The following is an 18,815-nucleotide window of genomic DNA, read 5'->3' as shown; positions in this document are numbered from 1 at the left end:
TTAACCAAATACACCGCCGCTCATCACATTTCCAGTATCATCGCATTCTGAAGAAGGTAATGGAGAATAATATCCAACAGGAAAACATAAGTTGAGGTGTTGTGCTGACTGCCAGCTCTCTGCTCCTATTGGCTGTAACTTGGTGGGTTAAAAGAATAGTCCACCAATTACAGTTACGTAAGGGACTGCTGGAAGTATGTAATATATATATGACACTATGGATAAGCTTACCATAGGGCTCCTGGGGTCCCTTGGTACGATCCCTGGGGTCGGCGCTTCCCCTGGGAGGGTCTCTGGGAGCTCTGCTGCTGTCTCAGAGAGAGCCCCAGGGAGCGCCGCCGTCCCTGGCAGGGTTCCTGGGAGCACCGCTGTCTCAGGGAGGTCTCCTGTGAGTGCGGATGACCCTCCGAGAGCCCCTTGGCGGGAGAGGGGTGGGGGGGCAGTGCGCCTAGTAGGGCCCTTAGGGGAGCCAACGCCTCTGACAGGGCCCATGGAGGCGCTTCCGTCCCTGAGAGGGTCCCTGGGAGCGTCACTGAGCCTCAAGGGCCCCTGGGGGCACCGCTGTTCCTGCTAAGTCCCCTGGGAGCACCGCTGTCGCTGGGAGAACCCCTGGAAGTGCCACTGCCCCTGGCAAGGTGCCTGGGAGCGCCGGCGTTTGTGGGAAGGCCCCTGAGGGTGCTGCAATCCCTAGAAGGGCCCCTGGGAGCACCGAAGTCCCAGGGAGAGCCCCTGGTGGCGCCAGCGCCCCTGGCAAGGCCTCTGAGTTCCCCACCGTCTCTGGCAAGGAACCAGGGGACGCCAACGCCCCTTGCAGGACCCTTGGGGGTGCTCACGTGCCTGGGAGGGCCCCTGAGCTACCGATGGCCCTGTCAGTGTCCCTGATGGCACCATCGCCTCTGGCAAGGCCACTTGGGGCTCTACCGCCATTTAAGGACACCTGGAGGGGCCGATGTCCCCCAGAGGCCTCCTGGGACGCCGCTGTCACTGGAAGAGTCCCCAGGGTGCCGCAACCCCTGGGAGGGTCCCTGCAAGCGCTCCCGTCTCTGGGAAGGCCCCTGGTTGCAGTAGTTTTTGCTCTATTTAGAGCTCTGGGAGAAGCAACGTTAACCAAACACACCGCCGCCTATCACATTTCCAGTATCATCGTATTCTGGAGAAGGCAATGGAGAATAATATCAACAGGAAAACATAAGTTGAGGTGTTGTGCTGACTGACTGCTCTCTGCTCCTATTGGCTGTAATTTGGTGGGTTAAAGAATAGTCCACCAATCACAGTTAAGTAAGGGACTGCTTGAGGTATATAATATACAGTGTATGACACGACGGTTAAGCATGTCGTAGGGCCCACCGGGACCCTTGGTACGGTTCCTGGGGTCGGCGCCAGCCCTGGGAGCTCTGCTGTCCCTGGCTACCATCCCGGAGAGGGCCCCTGGGTGCAACGCTGTCCCTGGGAGGGCCCCTGGGTTCGCCACCGTCCCTGACAAGACCCTGGGAGCACCAGTGTCCTTGGGAGAGCCCATGTGAGCCCCGCTGTCGCTGGCAGAGCCACTGGGGACGCGCCACTGCCCTTGGCAAAGCCCCTGGGAGTGCTGCCGTTTCTGGGAGGACCCCTTGGAAGGCCACTGTCCCAGGGAGTGAACTTGGGGGCGCCAGCACCACTGGCAAGGCCCCTGAAGCCGCCACTGCCTCTGGCAAGGCCCTTGAGGACGCCACTGACTCTGGCAAGGTCCCTGGGGGCACCACCGCCTGTTGCAGGGCCCCTGGGTGTGCCGTCGTCCATGGGAGGGCCCCTGGGGCGCTGCTGTCACTGGGAGAGTCAATGGGGGTACCGCCATCTCTGGGAGGGCCCCTGGGAGCGTCCTTGTCCCTGGGAGCGTCCTGGCTTGCGCTACCGCCCTTGGCACGGTCCCTGCAGGCGCTGCTGTTCCTCGGAGAGCCCCTGAGAGAGCCAATGTCCCTGGATGAGCCTGTAGGGGTGCCACCGCCCATGGCACGGGCCCTGGGAGAACTCCTGTCCCTGGGAGGATCCCTACAAGAGCTCATGTCCCTGGGAGGGCCGTGGTTGCAGTAGTTTTGCGCTATTTAGAGCTCTGGGAGAAGCGACGTTAAATAAATACACCACCGCCCATCACATTTCTAGTATCATCACATTCTGAAGAAGGTAATGGAGAATAATATCCAACAGGAAAGCATAAGTTCAGTTGTTGTGCTGACTGACTGCTCTCTGCTCCTATTAGCTGTAACTTGGTGGGTTAAAAGAATAGTCCACCAATCACAGTTATGTAAGGGACTGCTGGAAGTATGTAATATATCTATGACACTATGGACAATCTTGCCATAGGGCTCCTGGGGACACTTGGTTCGATTTCTGGGGTCGGCGTTTCCCCTGGGAGGTTCCCTGGGAACTCCGCTGTCCATGACATGGCCCCAGTGGACGCCACCTCTCCTGAGAGGGTCGCTGGGAGCGCTGCTGTCCCAGAGAGAGCCCCGGGGAGCGCCGCCGTCCCTGGCAGGGTTCCTGGGAGCACCGCTGTCTCTGGGAGGGCTCCTGTGAGTGCCGATGACCCTCAGAGAGCCCCTTTGGGGGAGGGGGGGTGGCAGTACCCCTAGCAGGGCCCTTAGGGGAGCCAACGACTCTGGCAGGGCCCATGGAGGCGCTTCCGTCCCTGAGAGGGTCCCTGGGAGCGTCGCTGAGCCTCAAGGGACCCTGGGGCACCGCTGTCCCTTCTAAGTCCCCTGGGAGCACCGTTGTCGCGGGGAGAACCCCTGGGAGTGCCACTGCCCCTGGCAAGGTGCCTGGGAGCGCCGGCGTTTGTGGAAAGGCCCCTGAGGGTGCTGCCATCCCTAGAAGGGCCCCTGGGCGCACCGAAGTCGCAGGGAGAGCCCCTTGTGGCGCCAGCGCCCCTGGCAAGGCCTCTGAGTTCCCCACCGTCTCTGGCAAGGAACCAGGGGACGCCAACGTTCCTTGCAGGACCCCTTGGGCTGCTCACGTGCCTGGGAGGGCCCCTGAGCTACCGATGGCCCTGTGAGTGTCCCTGATGGCGCTATCGTCTCTGGCAAGGCCCCTTGGGGCGCCACCGCCATTGAAGGGCACCTGGATGCGCCGATGTCCCTCAGACGACTCCTGGGACGCCGCTGTCACTGGAAGAGTCCCCAGGGTGCCGCAGCCCCTGGGAGGGTCCCTGCAAGCGCTCCCGTCTCTGGGACGACCCCCGTTTGCAGTAGTTTTTGCACTATTTAGAGCTCTGGGAGAAGCAACGTTAAATAAACACACCGCCACCCATCACATTTCCAGTATCATCACATTCTGAAGGAGGTAATGGAGAATAATATCAACAGGAAAACATAAGTTGAGGTGTTGTGCTGACTGACTGGTCTCTGCTCCTATTGGCTGTAATTTGGTGGGTTAAAGAATAGTCCACCAATCACAGTTAAGTAAGGGACTGCTTGAGGTATATAATATACAGTGTATGACACGACGGTTAAGCATGTCGTAGGGCCCACCGGGACCCTTGGTACGGTCCCTGGGGTCGGCGCCAGCCCTGGGAGCTCTGCTCTCCCTGGCTACCATCCCGGAGAGGGCCCCTGGGTGCAACGCTGTCCCTGGGAGGGCCCCTGGGTTCTCCACCGTCCCTGGCAAGACCCTGGGAGCACCAGTGTCCTTGGGAGAGCCTATGTGAGCGCCGCTGTCGCTGGCAGAGCCCCTGGGAGGGCTGCCGTTTCTGGGAGGACCCCTTGGAAGGCCACTGTCCCAGGGAGAGAACCTGGGGGCGCCAGCACCACTGGCAAGGCCCCTGAAGCCGCCACTGCCTCTGGCAAGGCCCTTAAGGACGCCACCGCCTCTGGCAAGGTCCCTGGGGGCACCACCGCCTGTTGCAGGGCCCCTGGGTGCGCCGTCGTCCATGGGAGGGTCCCTGGGGCGCTGCTGTCACTGGGAGAGTCAATGGGGGCACCGCCATCTCTGGGAGGGCCCTTGGGAGCGTCCCTGTCCCTGGGAGCGTCCTGGCTTGCGCTACCGCCTTTGGCACGGTCCCTGCGGGCGCTGCTGTTCCTGGGAGAGCCCCTGAGTCTGCCAATGTCCCTGGATGAGCCTGTAAGGGTGCCACCGCCCATGGCACGGGCCCTGGGAGAACTCCTGTCCCTGGGAGGATCCCTACAAGCGCTCATGTCCCTGGGAGGGCCGTGGTTGCAGTAGTTTTGCACTATTTAGAGCTCTGGGAGAAGCAACGTTAAATAAATACCCCACCGCCCATCACATTTCTAGTATCATCACATTCTGAAGAAGGTAATGGAGAATAATATCCAACAGGAAAGCATAAGTTGAGGTGTTTGCTGACTGCCAGCTCTCTGCTCCTATTGGCTGTAACTTGGTGGGTTAAAAGAATAGTCCACCAATCACAGTTAAGTAAGGGACTGCTGGATGTATGTAATATATATATGACACTATGGACAATCTTGCCATAGGGCTCCTGGGGATCCTTGGTACGATTTCTGGGGTCGGCGCTTCCCCTGGGAGGGTCCCTGGGAGCTCCGCTGTCCATGACATGGCCCCAGTGGACGCCACCGCTCCTGAGAGGGTCTCTGGGAGAGCTGCTGTCCCAAGAAGAGCCCCTGGTGACGATAGCGCCCCTGGCAAGGCCTCTGAGGGCCCCACCGTCTCTGGCAAGGCCCCAGGGGCCGCAAACGCCCCTTGCAGGACCCCTGGGGGTGCTCACGTGCCTGGGAGGGCCCCTGAGCTACCGATGGCCCTGTGAGTGTCCCTGATGGCGCTATCGTCTCTGGCAAGGCCCCTTGGGGCGCCACCGCCATTGAAGGGCACCTGGAGACGCCGATGTCCCTCAGAGTACTCCTAGGACGCCGCTGTCACTGGAAGAGTCCCCAGGGTGCCGCAGCCCCTGGGAGGGTCCCTGCAAGCGCTCTCGTCTCTGGGAAGGCCCCTGGTTGCAGTAGTTTTTGCTCTATTTAGAGCTCTGGGAGAAGCAACGTTAACCAAATACACCGCCGCTCATCACATTTCCAGTATCATCGCATTCTGGAGAAGGCAATGGAGAATAATATCAACAGGAAAACATAAGTTGAGGTGTTGTGCTGACTGACTGCTCTCTGCTCCTATTGGCTGTAATTTGGTGGGTTAAAGAATAGTCCACCAATCACAGTTAAGTAAGGGACTGCTTGAGGTATATAATATACAGTGTATGACACGAAGGTTAAGCATGTCGTAGGGCCCACCGGGACCCTTGGTAAGGTCCCTGGGGTCGGCGCCAGCCCTGGGAGCTCTGCTCTCCCTGGCTACCATCCCGGAGAGGGCCCCTGGGTGCAACGCTGTCCCTGGGAGGGCCCTGGGTTCTCCACCGTCCCTGGCAAGACCCTGGGAGCACCAGTGTCCTTGGGAGAGCCTATGTGAGCGCCGCTGTCGCTGGCAGGGTCCTGGGAACACGCCACTGCCCTTGGCCAAGCCCCTAGGAACGCTGCCGTTTCTGGGAGGACCCCTTGGAAGGCCACTGTCCCAGGGAGAGAACTTATGGGCGCCAGCACCACTGGCAAGGCCCTTGAAGGCGCCACTGCCTCTGGCAAGGCCCTTGAGGACGCCACTGCCTCTGGCAAGGTCCCTGGGGGCACCACCGCCTGTTGCAGGGCCCCTGGGTGTGCCGTCGTACATGGGAGGGCCCCTGGGACGCCGCTGTTACTGGAAGAGTCCCCAGGGTGCAAAAGTCCCTGGGAGTGTCCCTGCAAGCGCTCCCGTCTCTGGGAATGCCCCTGGTTGCAGTAGTTTTTGCTCTATTTAGAGCTCTGGGAGAAGCAACGTTAAATAAACACACCACCACCCATCACATTTCCAGTATCATCGCATTCTGAAGAAGGTAATGGAGAATAATATCAACAGGAAAACATAAGTTGAGGTGTTGTGCTGACTGACTGCTCTCTGCTCCTATTGGCTGTAATTTGGTGGGTTACAGAATAGTCCACCAATCACAGTTAAGTAAGGGACTGCTTGAGGTATATAATATACAGTGTATGACACGACGGTTAAGCATGTCGTAGGGCCCACCGGGACCCTTGGTACGGTCCCTGGGGTCGGCGCCAGCCCTGGGAGCTCTGCTGTCCCTGGCTACCATCCCGGAGAGGGCCCCTGGGTGCGTCGCTGTCCCTGGGAGGGCCCCTGGGTTCGCCACCGTCCCTGGCAAGGCCCTGGGAGCACCAATGTCCTTGGGAGAACCCATGTGAGCGCCGCTGTCGCTGGCAGAGCCCCTGGGAGGGCTGCCGTTTCTGGGAGGACCCCTTGGAAGGCCACTGTCCCAGGGAGAGAACCTGGGGGCGCCAGCACCACTGGCAAGGCCCCTGAAGCCGCCACTGCCTCTGGCAAGGCCCTTAAGGACGCCACTGCCTCTGGCAAGGTCCCTGGGGGCACCACCGTCTGTTGCAGGGCCCCTGGGTGCGCCGTCGTCCATGGGAAGGTCCCTGGGGCGCTGCTGTCACTGGGAGAGTCAATGGGGGCACCGCCATCTCTGGGAGGGCCCTTGGGAGCGTCCCTGTCCCTGGGAGCGTCCTGGCTTGCGCTACCGCCTTTGGCACGGTCACTGCGGGCGCTGCTGTTCCTGGGAGAGCCCCTGAGAGGGCCAATGTCCATGGATGAGCCTGTAGGGGTGCCACCGCCCATGGCACGGACCCTGGGAGAACTCCTGTCCCTGGGAGGATCCCTACAAGCGCTCATGTCCCTGGGAGGGCCGTGGTTGCAGTAGTTTTGCACTATTTAGAGCTCTGGGAGAAGCAACGTTAAATAAATACCCACCGCCCATCACATTTCTAGTATCATCACATTCTGAAGAAGGTAATGGAGAATAATATCCAACAGGAAAGCATAAGTTCAGTTGTTGTGCTGACTGACTGCTCTCTGCTCCTATTAGCTGTAACTTGGTGGGTTAAAAGAATAGTCCACCAATCACAGTTATGTAAGGGACTGCTGGAAGTATGTAATATATCTATGACACTATGGACAATCTTGCCATAGGGCTCCTGGGGACACTTGGTTCGATTTCTGGGGTCGGCGTTTCCCCTGGGAGGTTCCCTGGGAACTCCGCTGTCCATGACATGGCCCCAGTGGACGCCACCTCTCCTGAGAGGGTCGCTGGGAGCGCTGCTGTCCCAGAGAGAGCCCCGGGGAGCGCCGCCGTCCCTGGCAGGGTTCCTGGGAGCACCGCTGTCTCTGGGAGGGCTCCTGTGAGTGCCGATGACCCTCAGAGAGCCCCTTTGGGGGAGGGGGGGTGGCAGTACCCCTAGCAGGGCCCTTAGGGGAGCCAACGACTCTGGCAGGGCCCATGGAGGCGCTTCCGTCCCTGAGAGGGTCCCTGGGAGCGTCGCTGAGCCTCAAGGGACCCTGGGGCACCGCTGTCCCTTCTAAGTCCCCTGGGAGCACCGTTGTCGCGGGGAGAACCCCTGGGAGTGCCACTGCCCCTGGCAAGGTGCCTGGGAGCGCCGGCGTTTGTGGAAAGGCCCCTGAGGGTGCTGCCATCCCTAGAAGGGCCCCTGGGCGCACCGAAGTCGCAGGGAGAGCCCCTTGTGGCGCCAGCGCCCCTGGCAAGGCCTCTGAGTTCCCCACCGTCTTTGGCAAGGAACCAGGGGACGCCAACGTTCCTTGCAGGACCCCTTGGGCTGCTCACGTGCCTGGGAGGGCCCCTGAGCTACCGATGGCCCTGTGAGTGTCCCTGATGGCGCTATCGTCTCTGGCAAGGCCCCTTGGCGCGCCACCGCCATTGAAGGGCACCTGGATGCGCCGATGTCCCTCAGACGACTCCTGGGACGCCGCTGTCACTGGAAGAGTCCCCAGGGTGCCGCAGCCCCTGGGAGGGTCCCTGCAAGCGCTCCCGTCTCTGGGACGACCCCCGTTTGCAGTAGTTTTTGCACTATTTAGAGCTCTGGGAGAAGCAACGTTAAATAAACACACCGCCACCCATCACATTTCCAGTATCATCACATTCTGAAGGAGGTAATGGAGAATAATATCAACAGGAAAACATAAGTTGAGGTGTTGTGCTGACTGACTGGTCTCTGCTCCTATTGGCTGTAATTTGGTGGGTTAAAGAATAGTCCACCAATCACAGTTAAGTAAGGGACTGCTTGAGGTATATAATATACAGTGTATGACACGACGGTTAAGCATGTCGTAGGGCCCACCGGGACCCTTGGTACGGTTCCTGGGGTCGGCGCCAGCCCTGGGAGCTCTGCTCTCCCTGGCTACCATCCCGGAGAGGGCCCCTGGGTGCAACGCTGTCCCTGGGAGGGCCTCTGGGTTCTCCACCGTCCCTGGCAAGACCCTGGGAGCACCAGTGTCCTTGGGAGAGCCTATGTGAGCGCCGCTGTCGCTGGCAGAGCCCCTGGGAGGGCTGCCGTTTCTGGGAGGACCCCTTGGAAGGCCACTGTCCCAGGGAGAGAACCTGGGGGCGCCAGCACCACTGGCAAGGCCCCTGAAGCCGCCATTGCCTCTGGCAAGGCCCTTAAGGACGCCACCGCCTCTGGCAAGGTCCCTGGGGGCACCACCGCCTGTTGCAGGGCGCCTGGGTGCGCCGTCGTCCATGGGAGGGTCCCTGGGGCGCTGCTGTCACTGGGAGAGTCAATGGGGGCACCGCCATCTCTGGGAGGGCCCTTGGGAGCGTCCCTGTCCCTGGGAGCGTCCTGGCTTGCGCTACCGCCTTTGGCACGGTCCCTGCGGGCGCTGCTGTTCCTGGGAGAGCCCCTGAGTCTGCCAATGTCCCTGGATGAGCCTGTAAGGGTGCCACCGCCCATGGCACGGGCCCTGGGAGAACTCCTGTCCCTGGGAGGATCCCTACAAGCGCTCATGTCCCTGGGAGGGCCGTGGTTGCAGTAGTTTTGCACTATTTAGAGCTCTGGGAGAAGCAACGTTAAATAAATACCCCACCGCCCATCACATTTCTAGTATCATCACATTCTGAAGAAGGTAATGGAGAATAATATCCAACAGGAAAGCATAAGTTGAGGTGTTTGCTGACTGCCAGCTCTCTGCTCCTATTGGCTGTAACTTGGTGGGTTAAAAGAATAGTCCACCAATCACAGTTAAGTAAGGGACTGCTGGATGTATGTAATATATATATGACACTATGGACAATCTTGCCATAGGGCTCCTGGGGATCCTTGGTACGATTTCTGGGGTCGGCGCTTCCCCTGGGAGGGTCCCTGGGAGCTCCGCTGTCCATGACATGGCCCCAGTGGACGCCACCGCTCCTGAGAGGGTCTCTGGGAGAGCTGCTGTCCCAAGAAGAGCCCCTGGTGACGATAGCGCCCCTGGCAAGGCCTCTGAGGGCCCCACCGTCTCTGGCAAGGCCCCAGGGGCCGCAAACGCCCCTTGCAGGACCCCTGGGGGTGCTCACGTGCCTGGGAGGGCCCCTGAGCTACCGATGGCCCTGTGAGTGTCCCTGATGGCGCTATCGTCTCTGGCAAGGCCCCTTGGGGCGCCACCGCCATTGAAGGGCACCTGGAGACGCCGATGTCCCTCAGAGTACTCCTAGGACGCCGCTGTCACTGGAAGAGTCCCCAGGGTGCCGCAGCCCCTGGGAGGGTCCCTGCAAGCGCTCTCGTCTCTGGGAAGGCCCCTGGTTGCAGTAGTTTTTGCTCTATTTAGAGCTCTGGGAGAAGCAACGTTAACCAAATACACCGCCGCTCATCACATTTCCAGTATCATCGCATTCTGGAGAAGGCAATGGAGAATAATATCAACAGGAAAACATAAGTTGAGGTGTTGTGCTGACTGACTGCTCTCTGCTCCTATTGGCTGTAATTTGGTGGGTTAAAGAATAGTCCACCAATCACAGTTAAGTAAGGGACTGCTTGAGGTATATAATATACAGTGTATGACACGAAGGTTAAGCATGTCGTAGGGCCCACCGGGACCCTTGGTAAGGTCCCTGGGGTCGGCGCCAGCCCTGGGAGCTCTGCTCTCCCTGGCTACCATCCCGGAGAGGGCCCCTGGGTGCAACGCTGTCCCTGGGAGGGCCCTGGGTTCTCCACCGTCCCTGGCAAGACCCTGGGAGCACCAGTGTCCTTGGGAGAGCCTATGTGAGCGCCGCTGTCGCTGGCAGGGTCCTGGGAACACGCCACTGCCCTTGGCCAAGCCCCTAGGAACGCTGCCGTTTCTGGGAGGACCCCTTGGAAGGCCACTGTCCCAGGGAGAGAACTTATGGGCGCCAGCACCACTGGCAAGGCCCTTGAAGGCGCCACTGCCTCTGGCAAGGCCCTTGAGGACGCCACTGCCTCTGGCAAGGTCCCTGGGGGCACCACCGCCTGTTGCAGGGCCCCTGGGTGTGCCGTCGTACATGGGAGGGCCCCTGGGACGCCGCTGTTACTGGAAGAGTCCCCAGGGTGCAAAAGTCCCTGGGAGTGTCCCTGCAAGCGCTCCCGTCTCTGGGAATGCCCCTGGTTGCAGTAGTTTTTGCTCTATTTAGAGCTCTGGGAGAAGCAACGTTAAATAAACACACCACCACCCATCACATTTCCAGTATCATCGCATTCTGAAGAAGGTAATGGAGAATAATATCAACAGGAAAACATAAGTTGAGGTGTTGTGCTGACTGACTGCTCTCTGCTCCTATTGGCTGTAATTTGGTGGGTTAAAGAATAGTCCACCAATCACAGTTAAGTAAGGGACTGCTTGAGGTAATAATATACAGTGTATGACACGACGGTTAAGCATGTCGTAGGGCCCACCGGGACCCTTGGTACGGTCCCTGGGGTCGGCGCCAGCCCTGGGAGCTCTGCTGTCCCTGGCTACCATCCCGGAGAGGGCCCCTGGGTGCGTCGCTGTCCCTGGGAGGGCCCCTGGGTTCGCCACCGTCCCTGGCAAGGCCCTGGGAGCACCAATGTCCTTGGGAGAGCCCATGTGAGCGCCGCTGTCGCTGGCAGAGCCCCTGGGAGGGCTGCCGTTTCTGGGAGGACCCCTTGGAAGGCCACTGTCCCAGGGAGAGAACCTGGGGGCGCCAGCACCACTGGCAAGGCCCCTGAAGCCGCCACTGCCTCTGGCAAGGCCCTTAAGGACGCCACTGCCTCTGGCAAGGTCCCTGGGGGCACCACCGCCTGTTGCAGGGCCCCTGGGTGCGCCGTCGTCCATGGGAAGGTCCCTGGGGCGCTGCTGTCACTGGGAGAGTCAATGGGGGCACCGCCATCTCTGGGAGGGCCCTTGGGAGCGTCCCTGTCCCTGGGAGCGTCCTGGCTTGCGCTACCGCCTTTGGCACGGTCACTGCGGGCGCTGCTGTTCCTGGGAGAGCCCCTGAGAGGGCCAATGTCCATGGATGAGCCTGTAGGGGTGCCACCGCCCATGGCACGGACCCTGGGAGAACTCCTGTCCCTGGGAGGATCCCTACAAGCGCTCATGTCCCTGGGAGGGCCGTGGTTGCAGTAGTTTTGCACTATTTAGAGCTCTGGGAGAAGCAACGTTAAATAAATACCCCACTGTCCATCACATTTCTAGTATCATCACATTCTGAAGAAGGTAATGGAGAATAATATCAACAGGAAAGCATAAGTTGAGGTGTTTGCTGACTGCCAGCTCTCTGCTCCTATTGGCTGTAACTTGGTGGGTTAAAAGAATAGTCCACCAATCACAGTTAAGTAAGGGACTGCTGGATGTATGTAATATATATATGACACTATGGGCAATCTTGCCATAGGGCTCCTGGGGACCCTTGGTACGATTTCTGGGGTCGGCGCTTCCCCTGGGAGGGTCCCTGGGAGCTCCGCTGTCCATGACATGGCCCCAGTGGACGCAACCGCTCCTGAGTGGGTCTCTGGGAGAGCTGCTGTCCCAGGAAGAGCTCCTGGTGACGATAGCGCCCCTGGCAAGGCCTCTGAGGGCCCCACCGTCTCTGGCAAGGCCCCAGGGGCCGCGAACGCCTCTTGCAGGACCCCTGGGGGTGCTCACGTGCCTTGGAGGGCTCCTGAGCTACCGATGGCCCTGTGAGTGTCTCTGATGGCGCTATCGTCTCTGGCAAGGCCCCTTGGGGCGCCACCGCCATTGAAGGGCACCTGGAGACGCCGATGTCCCTCAGAGTACTCATAGGACGCCGCTGTCTCTGGAAGAGTTCCCAAGGTGCCGCAGCCCCTGGGGGGGTCCCTGCAAGCGCTCCCGTCTCTGGGAAGGCCCCTCGTTGCAGTAGTTTTTGCTCTATTTAGAGCTCTAAGAGAAGTAACGTTAACCAAACACACCGCCGCCCATCACATTTCCAGTATCATCGCATTCTGGAGAAGGCACTGGAGAATAATATCAACAGGAAAACATAAGTTGAGGTGTTGTGCTGACTGACTGCTCTCTGCTCCTATTGGCTGTAATTTGGTGGGTTAAAGAATAGTCCACCAATCACAGTTAAGTAAGGGACTGCTTGAGGTATATAATATACAGTGTATGACACGACGGTTAAGCATGTCGTAGGGCCCACCGGGACCCTTGGTACGGTCCCTGGGGTCGGCGCCAGCCCTGGGAGCTCTGCTCTCCCTGGCTACCATCCCGGAGAGGGCCCCTGGGTTAACGCTGTCCCTGGGAGGGCCCCTGGGTTCTCCACCGTCCCTGGCAAGACCCTGGGAGCACCAGTGTTCTTGGGAGAGCCTATGTGAGCGCCGCTGTCGCTGACAGGGCCCCTGGGAACACGCCACTGCCCTTGGCCAAGCCCCTAGGAGTGCTGCCGTTTCTGGGAGGACCCCCTTGGAAGGCCACTGTCCTAGAGAGAGAACTTATGGGCGCCAGCCCCACTGGCAAGGCCCCTGAAGGCGCCACTGCCTCTGGCAAGGCCCTTGAGGACGCCACTGCCTCTGGCAAGGTCCCTGGGGGCACCACCGCCTGTTGCAGGGCCCCTGGGTGTGCCGTCGTACATGGGAGGGCCCCTGGGACGCCGCTGTTACTGGAAGAGTCCCCAGGGTGCAAAAGTCCCTGGGAGTGTCCCTGCAAGCGCTCTCGTCTCTGGGAATGCCCCTGGTTGCAGTAGTTTTTGCTCTATTTAGAGCTCTGGGAGAAGCAACGTTAAATAAACACACCGCCACCCATCACATTTCCAGTATCATCACATTCTGAAGAAGGTAATGGAGAATAATATCACAGGAAAACATAAGTTGAGGTGTTGTGCTGACTGACTGCTCTCTGCTCCTATTGGCTGTAATTTGGTGGGTTAAAGAATAGTCCACCAATCACAGTTAAGTAAGGGACTGCTTGAGGTACATAATATACAGTGTATGACACGACGGTTAAGCATGTCGTAGGGCCCACCGGGACCCTTGGTACGGTCCCTGGGGTCGGCGCCAGCCCTGGGAGCTCTGCTGTCCCTGGCTACCATCCCGGAGAGGGCTCCCTGGGTGCGTCGTTGTCCTGGAGGGCCCCTGGTTCAAGCATCACCTGGCAAGGCCCTGGGAGCACTAATGTCCTTTGGAGAGCCTTATGAGCCGGCTGCTGGCAGATTCTGGAGGGCTGCTGCTTGGAGGACCCCTTGAAGGCCACTGTCCCAGGAGGAACTTCAGCACCACTGGCGAGGCCCTGAAGCTGCCACTGCCTCTGGCAAGGCCCTTATGCCACTGCTCTGGCATGTCCCTGGGGGCACCACTGCTGTTGCAGGGCTCCCCTGCGCTGTCCATGGGGAGTGCCCCTGGGGCTCTCCTGTCACTGGATGAGTCAATGGGGGCACCGCCATCTCTGGGAGGACCCCTGGGAGCGTCCTGGCCAGCGCTACTGCCCTTGGCAGGGCCCCTCCAGGCGCTGCTGTTACTGGGAGAGCACCAATGTCCCTGCAAGAGCCTCTAGGGGTGCCACTGCCCATGGCACAGGCCCTGTGAGAGCTCCCATCCCTGGGAGGATCCCTGCAAGCATTTCCGTCCCTGGGAGGGCCCTGGTTGCAGTAGTTTTGCTCTATTTACAGATCTGGGAGAAGCAACGTTAAATAAATACACCACCGCCCATCACATTTCCAGTATCATCGCATTCTGAAGAAGGTAATGGAGAATGATATCAACAGGAAAACATAAGTTGAGGTGTTGTGCTGATTGACTGCTCTCTGTTCCTATTGGCTGTAATTTGGTGGGATTAGAGAATAGTCCACCAATCACAGTTAAGTAAGGGACTGCTGGAAGTATGTAATATATATGATACGATGGACAAGGATGCCATAGGGCCCCTGCAGACCCTTGGTACGGTCGCTGGGGTCGGCGCTTTCCCTGGAAGCTCTGATGTCTATGACATAGCCTCTGGGGACACCATCGATCCTGAGAGGGGTCTGGAGAGCCAAGGTCCCAGGAAGAGCCCCTGGTGACGATAGCGCCTGGCAGCGCCCTGAGGGCCCCAATTGCCTGGCATGGCCCCAGGGGCCAACGCCTTGCAGGACCCCTGGGGTGCTCACGTACTGGGAGGGCCCCTGAGCTACCGATGCACCCCTGGTGGAGTGTCCCTGATGGCGCTTATCGTCTCTGGCAAGGCCCCTGGGGCGCCACTGCCATTGAAGGGCACTTGAGACGCCGGGATGTCCTCAGAGTACCTTTGTACGCTGTCACTGGAAGAGTCCCCAGGTGCTGCAGCCCTGGGAGTGGGTCCCTGCAAGCCTGCCCCTGGGAAGGCCCCTGGTTGCAGTAGTTTTTGCTCTATTTAGAGCTCTGGGAGAAGCAACGTTAACCAAATACACCGCCGCTCATCACATTTCCAGTATCATCGCATTCTGGAGAAGGCAATGGAGAATAATATCAACAGGAAAACATAAGTTGAGGTGTTGTGCTGACTGACTGCTCTCTGCTCCTATTGGCTGTAATTTGGTGGGTTAAAGAATAGTCCACCAATCACAGTTAAGTAAGGGACTGCTTGAGGTATATAATATACAGTGTATGACACGACGGTTAAGCATGTCGTAGGGCCCACCGGGACCCTTGGTACGGTCCCTGGGGTTGGCGCCAGCCCTGGGAGCTCTGCTCTCCCTGGCTACCATCCCGGAGAGGGCCCCTGGGTGCAACGCTGTCCCTGGGAGGGCCTCTGGGTTCTCCACCGTCCCTGGCAAGACCCTGGGAGCACCAGTGTCCTTGGGAGAGCCTATGTGAGCGCCGCTGTCGCTGGCAGAGCCCCTGGGAACGCGCCACTGCCCTTGGCCAAGCCCCTGGGAGTGCTGCCGTTTCTGGGAGGACCCCTTGGAAGGCCACTGTCCCAGGGAGAGAACTTATGGGCGCCAGCACCACTGGCAAGGCCCTTGAAGGCGCCACTGCCTCTGGCAAGGCCCTTGAGGACGCCACTGCCTCTGGCAAGGTCCCTGGGGGCACCACCGCCTGTTGCAGGGCCCCTGGGTGTGCCGTCGTACATGGGAGGGCCCCTGGGACGCCGCTGTTACTGGAAGAGTCCCCAGGGTGCAAAACTCCCTGGGAGTGTCCCTGCAAGTGCTCCCGTCTCTGGGACGGCCCCTGGTTGCAGTAGTTTTTGCTCTATTTAGAGCTCTGGGAGAAGCAACGTTAAATAAACACACCGCCACCCATCACATTTCCAGTATCATCACATTCTGAAGAAGGTAATGGAGAATAATATCAACAGGAAAACATAAGTTGAGGTGTTGTGCTGACTGACTGCTCTCTGCTCCTATTGGCTGTAATTTGGTGGGTTAAAGAATAGTCCACCAATCACAGTTAAGTAAGGGACTGCTTGAGGTATATAATATACAGTGTATGACACGACGGTTAAGCATGTCGTAGGGCCCACCGGGACCCTTGGTACGGTCCCTGGGGTCGGCGCCAGCCCTGGGAGCTCTGCTGTCCCTGGCTACCATCCCGGAGAGGGCCCCTGGGTGCGTCGCTGTCCCTGGGAGGGCCCCTGGGTTCGCCACCGTCCCTGGCAAGGCCCTGGGAGCACCAATGTCCTTGGGAGAGCCCATGTGAGCGCCGCTGTCGCTGGCAGAGCCCCTGGGAGGGCTGCCGTTTCTGGGAGGACCCCTTGGAAGGCCACTGTCCCAGGGAGAGAACCTGGGGGCGCCAGCACCACTGGCAAGGCCCCTGAAGCCGCCACTGCCTCTGGCAAGGCCCTTAAGGACGCCACTGCCTCTGGCAAGGTCCCTGGGGGCACCACCGCCTGTTGCAGGGCCCCTGGGTGCGCCGTCGTCCATGGGAGGGTCCCTGGGGCGCTGCTGTCACTGGGAGAGTCAATGGGGGCACCGCCATCTCTGGGAGGGCCCTTGGGAGCGTCCCTGTCCCTGGGAGCGTCCTGGCTTGCGCTACCGCCTTTGGCACGGTCCCTGCGGGCGCTGCTGTTCCTGGGAGAGCCCCTGAGTCTGCCAATGTCCCTGGATGAGCCTGTAGGGGTGCCACCGCCCATGGCACGGGCCCTGGGAGAACTCCTGTCCCTGGGAGAACTCCCACCCTGGGAGGATCCCTACAAGCGCTCATGTCCCTGGGAGGGCCGTGGTTGCAGTAGTTTTGCACTATTTAGAGCTCTGGGAGAAGCAACGTTAAATAAATACCCCACCGCCCATCACATTTCTAGTATCATCACATTCTGAAGAAGGTAATGGAGAATAATATCCAACAGGAAAGCATAAGTTGAGGTGTTTGCTGACTGCCAGCTCTCTGCTCCTATTGGCTGTAACTTGGTGGGTTAAAAGAATAGTCCACCAATCACAGTTAAGTAAGGGACTGCTGGATGTATGTAATATATATATGACACTATGGACAATCTTGCCATAGGGCTCCTGGGGACCCTTGGTACGATTTCTGGGTCGGCGCTTCCCCTGGGAGGGTCCCTGGGAGCTCCGCTGTCCATGACATGGCCCCAGTGGACGCCACCGCTCCTGAGAGGGTCTCTGGGAGAGCTGCTGTCCCAGGAAGAGCCCCTGGTGACGATAGCGCCCCTGGCAAGGCCTCTGAGGGCCCCACCGTCTCTGGCAAGGCCCCAGGGGCCGCGAACGCCCCTTGCAGGACCCCTGGGGGTGCTCACGTGCCTGGGAGGGCCCCTGAGCTACCGATGGCCCTGTGAGTGTCCCTGATGGCGCTATCGTCTCTGGCAAGGCCCCTTGGGGCGCCACCGCCATTGAAGGGCACCTGGAGACGCCGATGTCCCTCAGAGTACTCCTAGGACGCCGCTGTCACTGGAAGAGTCCCCAGGGTGCTGCAGCCCCTGGGAGGGTCCCTGCAAGCGCTCCCGTCTCTGGAAAGGCCCCTGGTTGCAGTAGTTTTTGCTCTATTTAGAGCTCTGGGAGAAGCAACGTTAACCAAATACACCGCCGCTCATCACATTTCCAGTATCATCGCATTCTGGAGAAGGCAATGAGAATAATATCAACAGGAAAACATAAGTTGAGGTGTTGTGCTGAATGACTGCTTTCTGCTCCTATTGGCTGTAATTTGGTGGGTTAAAGAATAGTCCACCAATCACAGTTAAGTAAGGGACTGCTTGAGGTATATAATATACAGTGTATGACACGACGGTTAAGCATGTCGTACGGCCCACCGGGACCCTTGGAACGGTCCCTGGGGTCGGCGCCAGCCCTGGGAGCTCTGCTCTCCCTGGCTACCATCCCGGAGAGGGCCCCTGGGTGCAACACTGTCCCTGGTAGGGCCCTGGGTTCTCCACCGTCCCTGGCAAGACCCTGGGAGCACCAGTGTCCTTGGGAGAGCCTATGTGAGCGCCGCTGTCGCTGGCAGGGCCCCTGGGAACACGCCACTGCCCTTGGCCAAGCCCCTAGGAGTGCTGCCGTTTCTGGGAGGACCCCTTGGAAGGCCACTGTCCCAGGGAGAGAACTTATGGGCGCCAGCACCACTGGCAAGGCCCCTGAAGGCGCCACTGCCTCTGGCAAGGCCCTTGAGGACGCCACTGCCTCTGGCAAGGTCCCTGGGGGCACCACCGCCTGTTGCAGGGCCCCTGGGTGTGCCGTCGTACATGGGAGGGCCCCTGGGACGCCGCTGTTACTGGAAGAGTCCCCAGGGTGCAAAAGTCCCTGGGAGTGTCCCTGCAAGCGCTCCCGTCTCTGGGAATGCCCCTGGTTGCAGTAGTTTTTGCTCTATTTAGAGCTCTGGGAGAAGCAACGTTAAATAAACACACCGCCACCCATCACATTTCCAGTATCATCACATTCTGAAGAAGGTAATGGAGAATAATATCAACAGGAAAACATAAGTTGAGGTGTTGTGCTGACTGACTGCTCTCTGCTCCTATTGGCTGTAGTTTGGTGGGTTAAAGAATAGTCCACCAATCACAGTTAAGTAAGGGACTGCTTGAGGTATATAATATACAGTGTATGACACGACGGTTAAGCATGTCGTAGGGCCCACCGGGACCCTTGGTACGGTCCCTGGGGTCGGCGCCAGCCCTGGGAGCTCTGCTGTCCCTGGCTACCATCCCGGAGAGGGCCCCTGGGTGCGTCGCTGTCCCTGGGAGGGCCCCTGGGTTCGCCACCGTCCCTGGCAAGGCCCTGGGAGCACCAATGTCCTTGGGAGAGCCCATGTGAGCGCCGCTGTCGCTGGCAGAGCCCCTGGGAGGGCTGCCGTTTCTGGGAGGACCCCTTGGAAGGCCACTGTCCCAGGGAGAGAACCTGGGGGCGCCAGCACCACTGGCAAGGCCCCTGAAGCCGCCACTGCCTCTGGCAAGGCCCTTAAGGACGCCACTGCCTCTGGCAAGGTCCCTGGGGGCACCACCGCCTGTTGCAGGCCATCTCTGGGAGGGCCCTTGGGAGCGTCCCTGTCCCTGGGAGCGTCCTGGCTTGCGCTACCGCCTTTGGCACGGTCCCTGCGGGCGCTGCTGTTCCTGGGAGAGCCCCTGAGTCTGCCAATGTCCCTGGATGAGCCTGTAGGGGTGCCACCGCCCATGGCACGGGC

The 18,815-nt window shown here is 59.7% G+C and overlaps 5 protein-coding genes across 5 annotated transcripts; all 5 read right to left on the bottom strand.

Annotated features, from left to right (window-relative positions):
- Nucleotides 1-4,442: 4,442 nt before the first annotated feature.
- On the bottom strand, nucleotides 4,443-4,808 carry LOC121853144. Its single transcript, XM_042347086.1, has one exon. It carries the CDS (start codon nucleotides 4,806-4,808, stop codon nucleotides 4,443-4,445), a length of 366 nt encoding a protein of 121 aa, XP_042203020.1.
- A 1,300-nt stretch (nucleotides 4,809-6,108) lies between these two features.
- LOC121853143 (skin secretory protein xP2-like) lies at nucleotides 6,109-6,711 on the bottom strand. The gene has a single exon (XM_042347085.1). It carries the CDS (start codon nucleotides 6,709-6,711, stop codon nucleotides 6,109-6,111), a length of 603 nt encoding a protein of 200 aa, XP_042203019.1.
- A 2,399-nt stretch (nucleotides 6,712-9,110) lies between these two features.
- Nucleotides 9,111-9,476, bottom strand: LOC121853142. The gene has a single exon (XM_042347084.1). It carries the CDS (start codon nucleotides 9,474-9,476, stop codon nucleotides 9,111-9,113), a length of 366 nt encoding a protein of 121 aa, XP_042203018.1.
- Nucleotides 9,477-15,689: 6,213 nt separating this feature from the next.
- On the bottom strand, nucleotides 15,690-17,032 carry LOC121853141 (basic salivary proline-rich protein 2-like). The gene is made up of 3 exons (XM_042347083.1): nucleotides 16,684-17,032; nucleotides 16,140-16,298; nucleotides 15,690-15,868 (listed from the first exon to the last, which is right to left on the bottom strand). The coding sequence occupies exons 1-3, from the start codon at nucleotides 17,030-17,032 to the stop codon at nucleotides 15,690-15,692; spliced, it is 687 nt and encodes a 228-aa protein (XP_042203017.1).
- Nucleotides 17,033-18,332: 1,300 nt separating this feature from the next.
- Nucleotides 18,333-18,806, bottom strand: LOC121853140 (skin secretory protein xP2-like). Its single transcript, XM_042347082.1, has one exon. It carries the CDS (start codon nucleotides 18,804-18,806, stop codon nucleotides 18,333-18,335), a length of 474 nt encoding a protein of 157 aa, XP_042203016.1.
- Between the last annotated feature and the right edge of the window lie 9 nt (nucleotides 18,807-18,815).

Source organism: Homarus americanus, unplaced genomic scaffold (assembly GCF_018991925.1).
Source record: "Homarus americanus isolate GMGI-L3 unplaced genomic scaffold, GMGI_Hamer_2.0 scaffold32871, whole genome shotgun sequence".
Taxonomy (NCBI): Eukaryota; Metazoa; Arthropoda; class Malacostraca; order Decapoda; family Nephropidae; genus Homarus; species Homarus americanus.
This window is presented reverse-complemented; position numbering and strand designations above follow the sequence as displayed.

Bases quoted from the DNA above. Each gene is read 5' to 3' on its own strand.
- LOC121853142 (XM_042347084.1), bottom strand. From the start codon at position 9,476: ATGGCGGTGGCGCCCCAAGGGGCCTTGCCAGAGACGATAGCGCCATCA.
- LOC121853143 (XM_042347085.1), bottom strand. From the start codon at position 6,711: ATGAGCGCTTGTAGGGATCCTCCCAGGGACAGGAGTTCTCCCAGGGTC.
- LOC121853141 (XM_042347083.1), bottom strand. From the start codon at position 17,032: ATGGCGGTGGCGCCCCAAGGGGCCTTGCCAGAGACGATAGCGCCATCA. The intron at 16,299-16,683 runs GCAAGATTGTCC...GCACCCCTACAG, and splicing joins GGGTCCCCAGGAGCCCTATG to GCTCATCCAGGGACATTGGC. The intron at 15,869-16,139 runs GTGACAGCAGCG...GGCTCTCCCAAG, and splicing joins TGCCCCCATTGACTCTCCCA to GACATTGGTGCTCCCAGGGC.
- LOC121853144 (XM_042347086.1), bottom strand. From the start codon at position 4,808: ATGGCGGTGGCGCCCCAAGGGGCCTTGCCAGAGACGATAGCGCCATCA.
- LOC121853140 (XM_042347082.1), bottom strand. From the start codon at position 18,806: ATGGGCGGTGGCACCCCTACAGGCTCATCCAGGGACATTGGCAGACTC.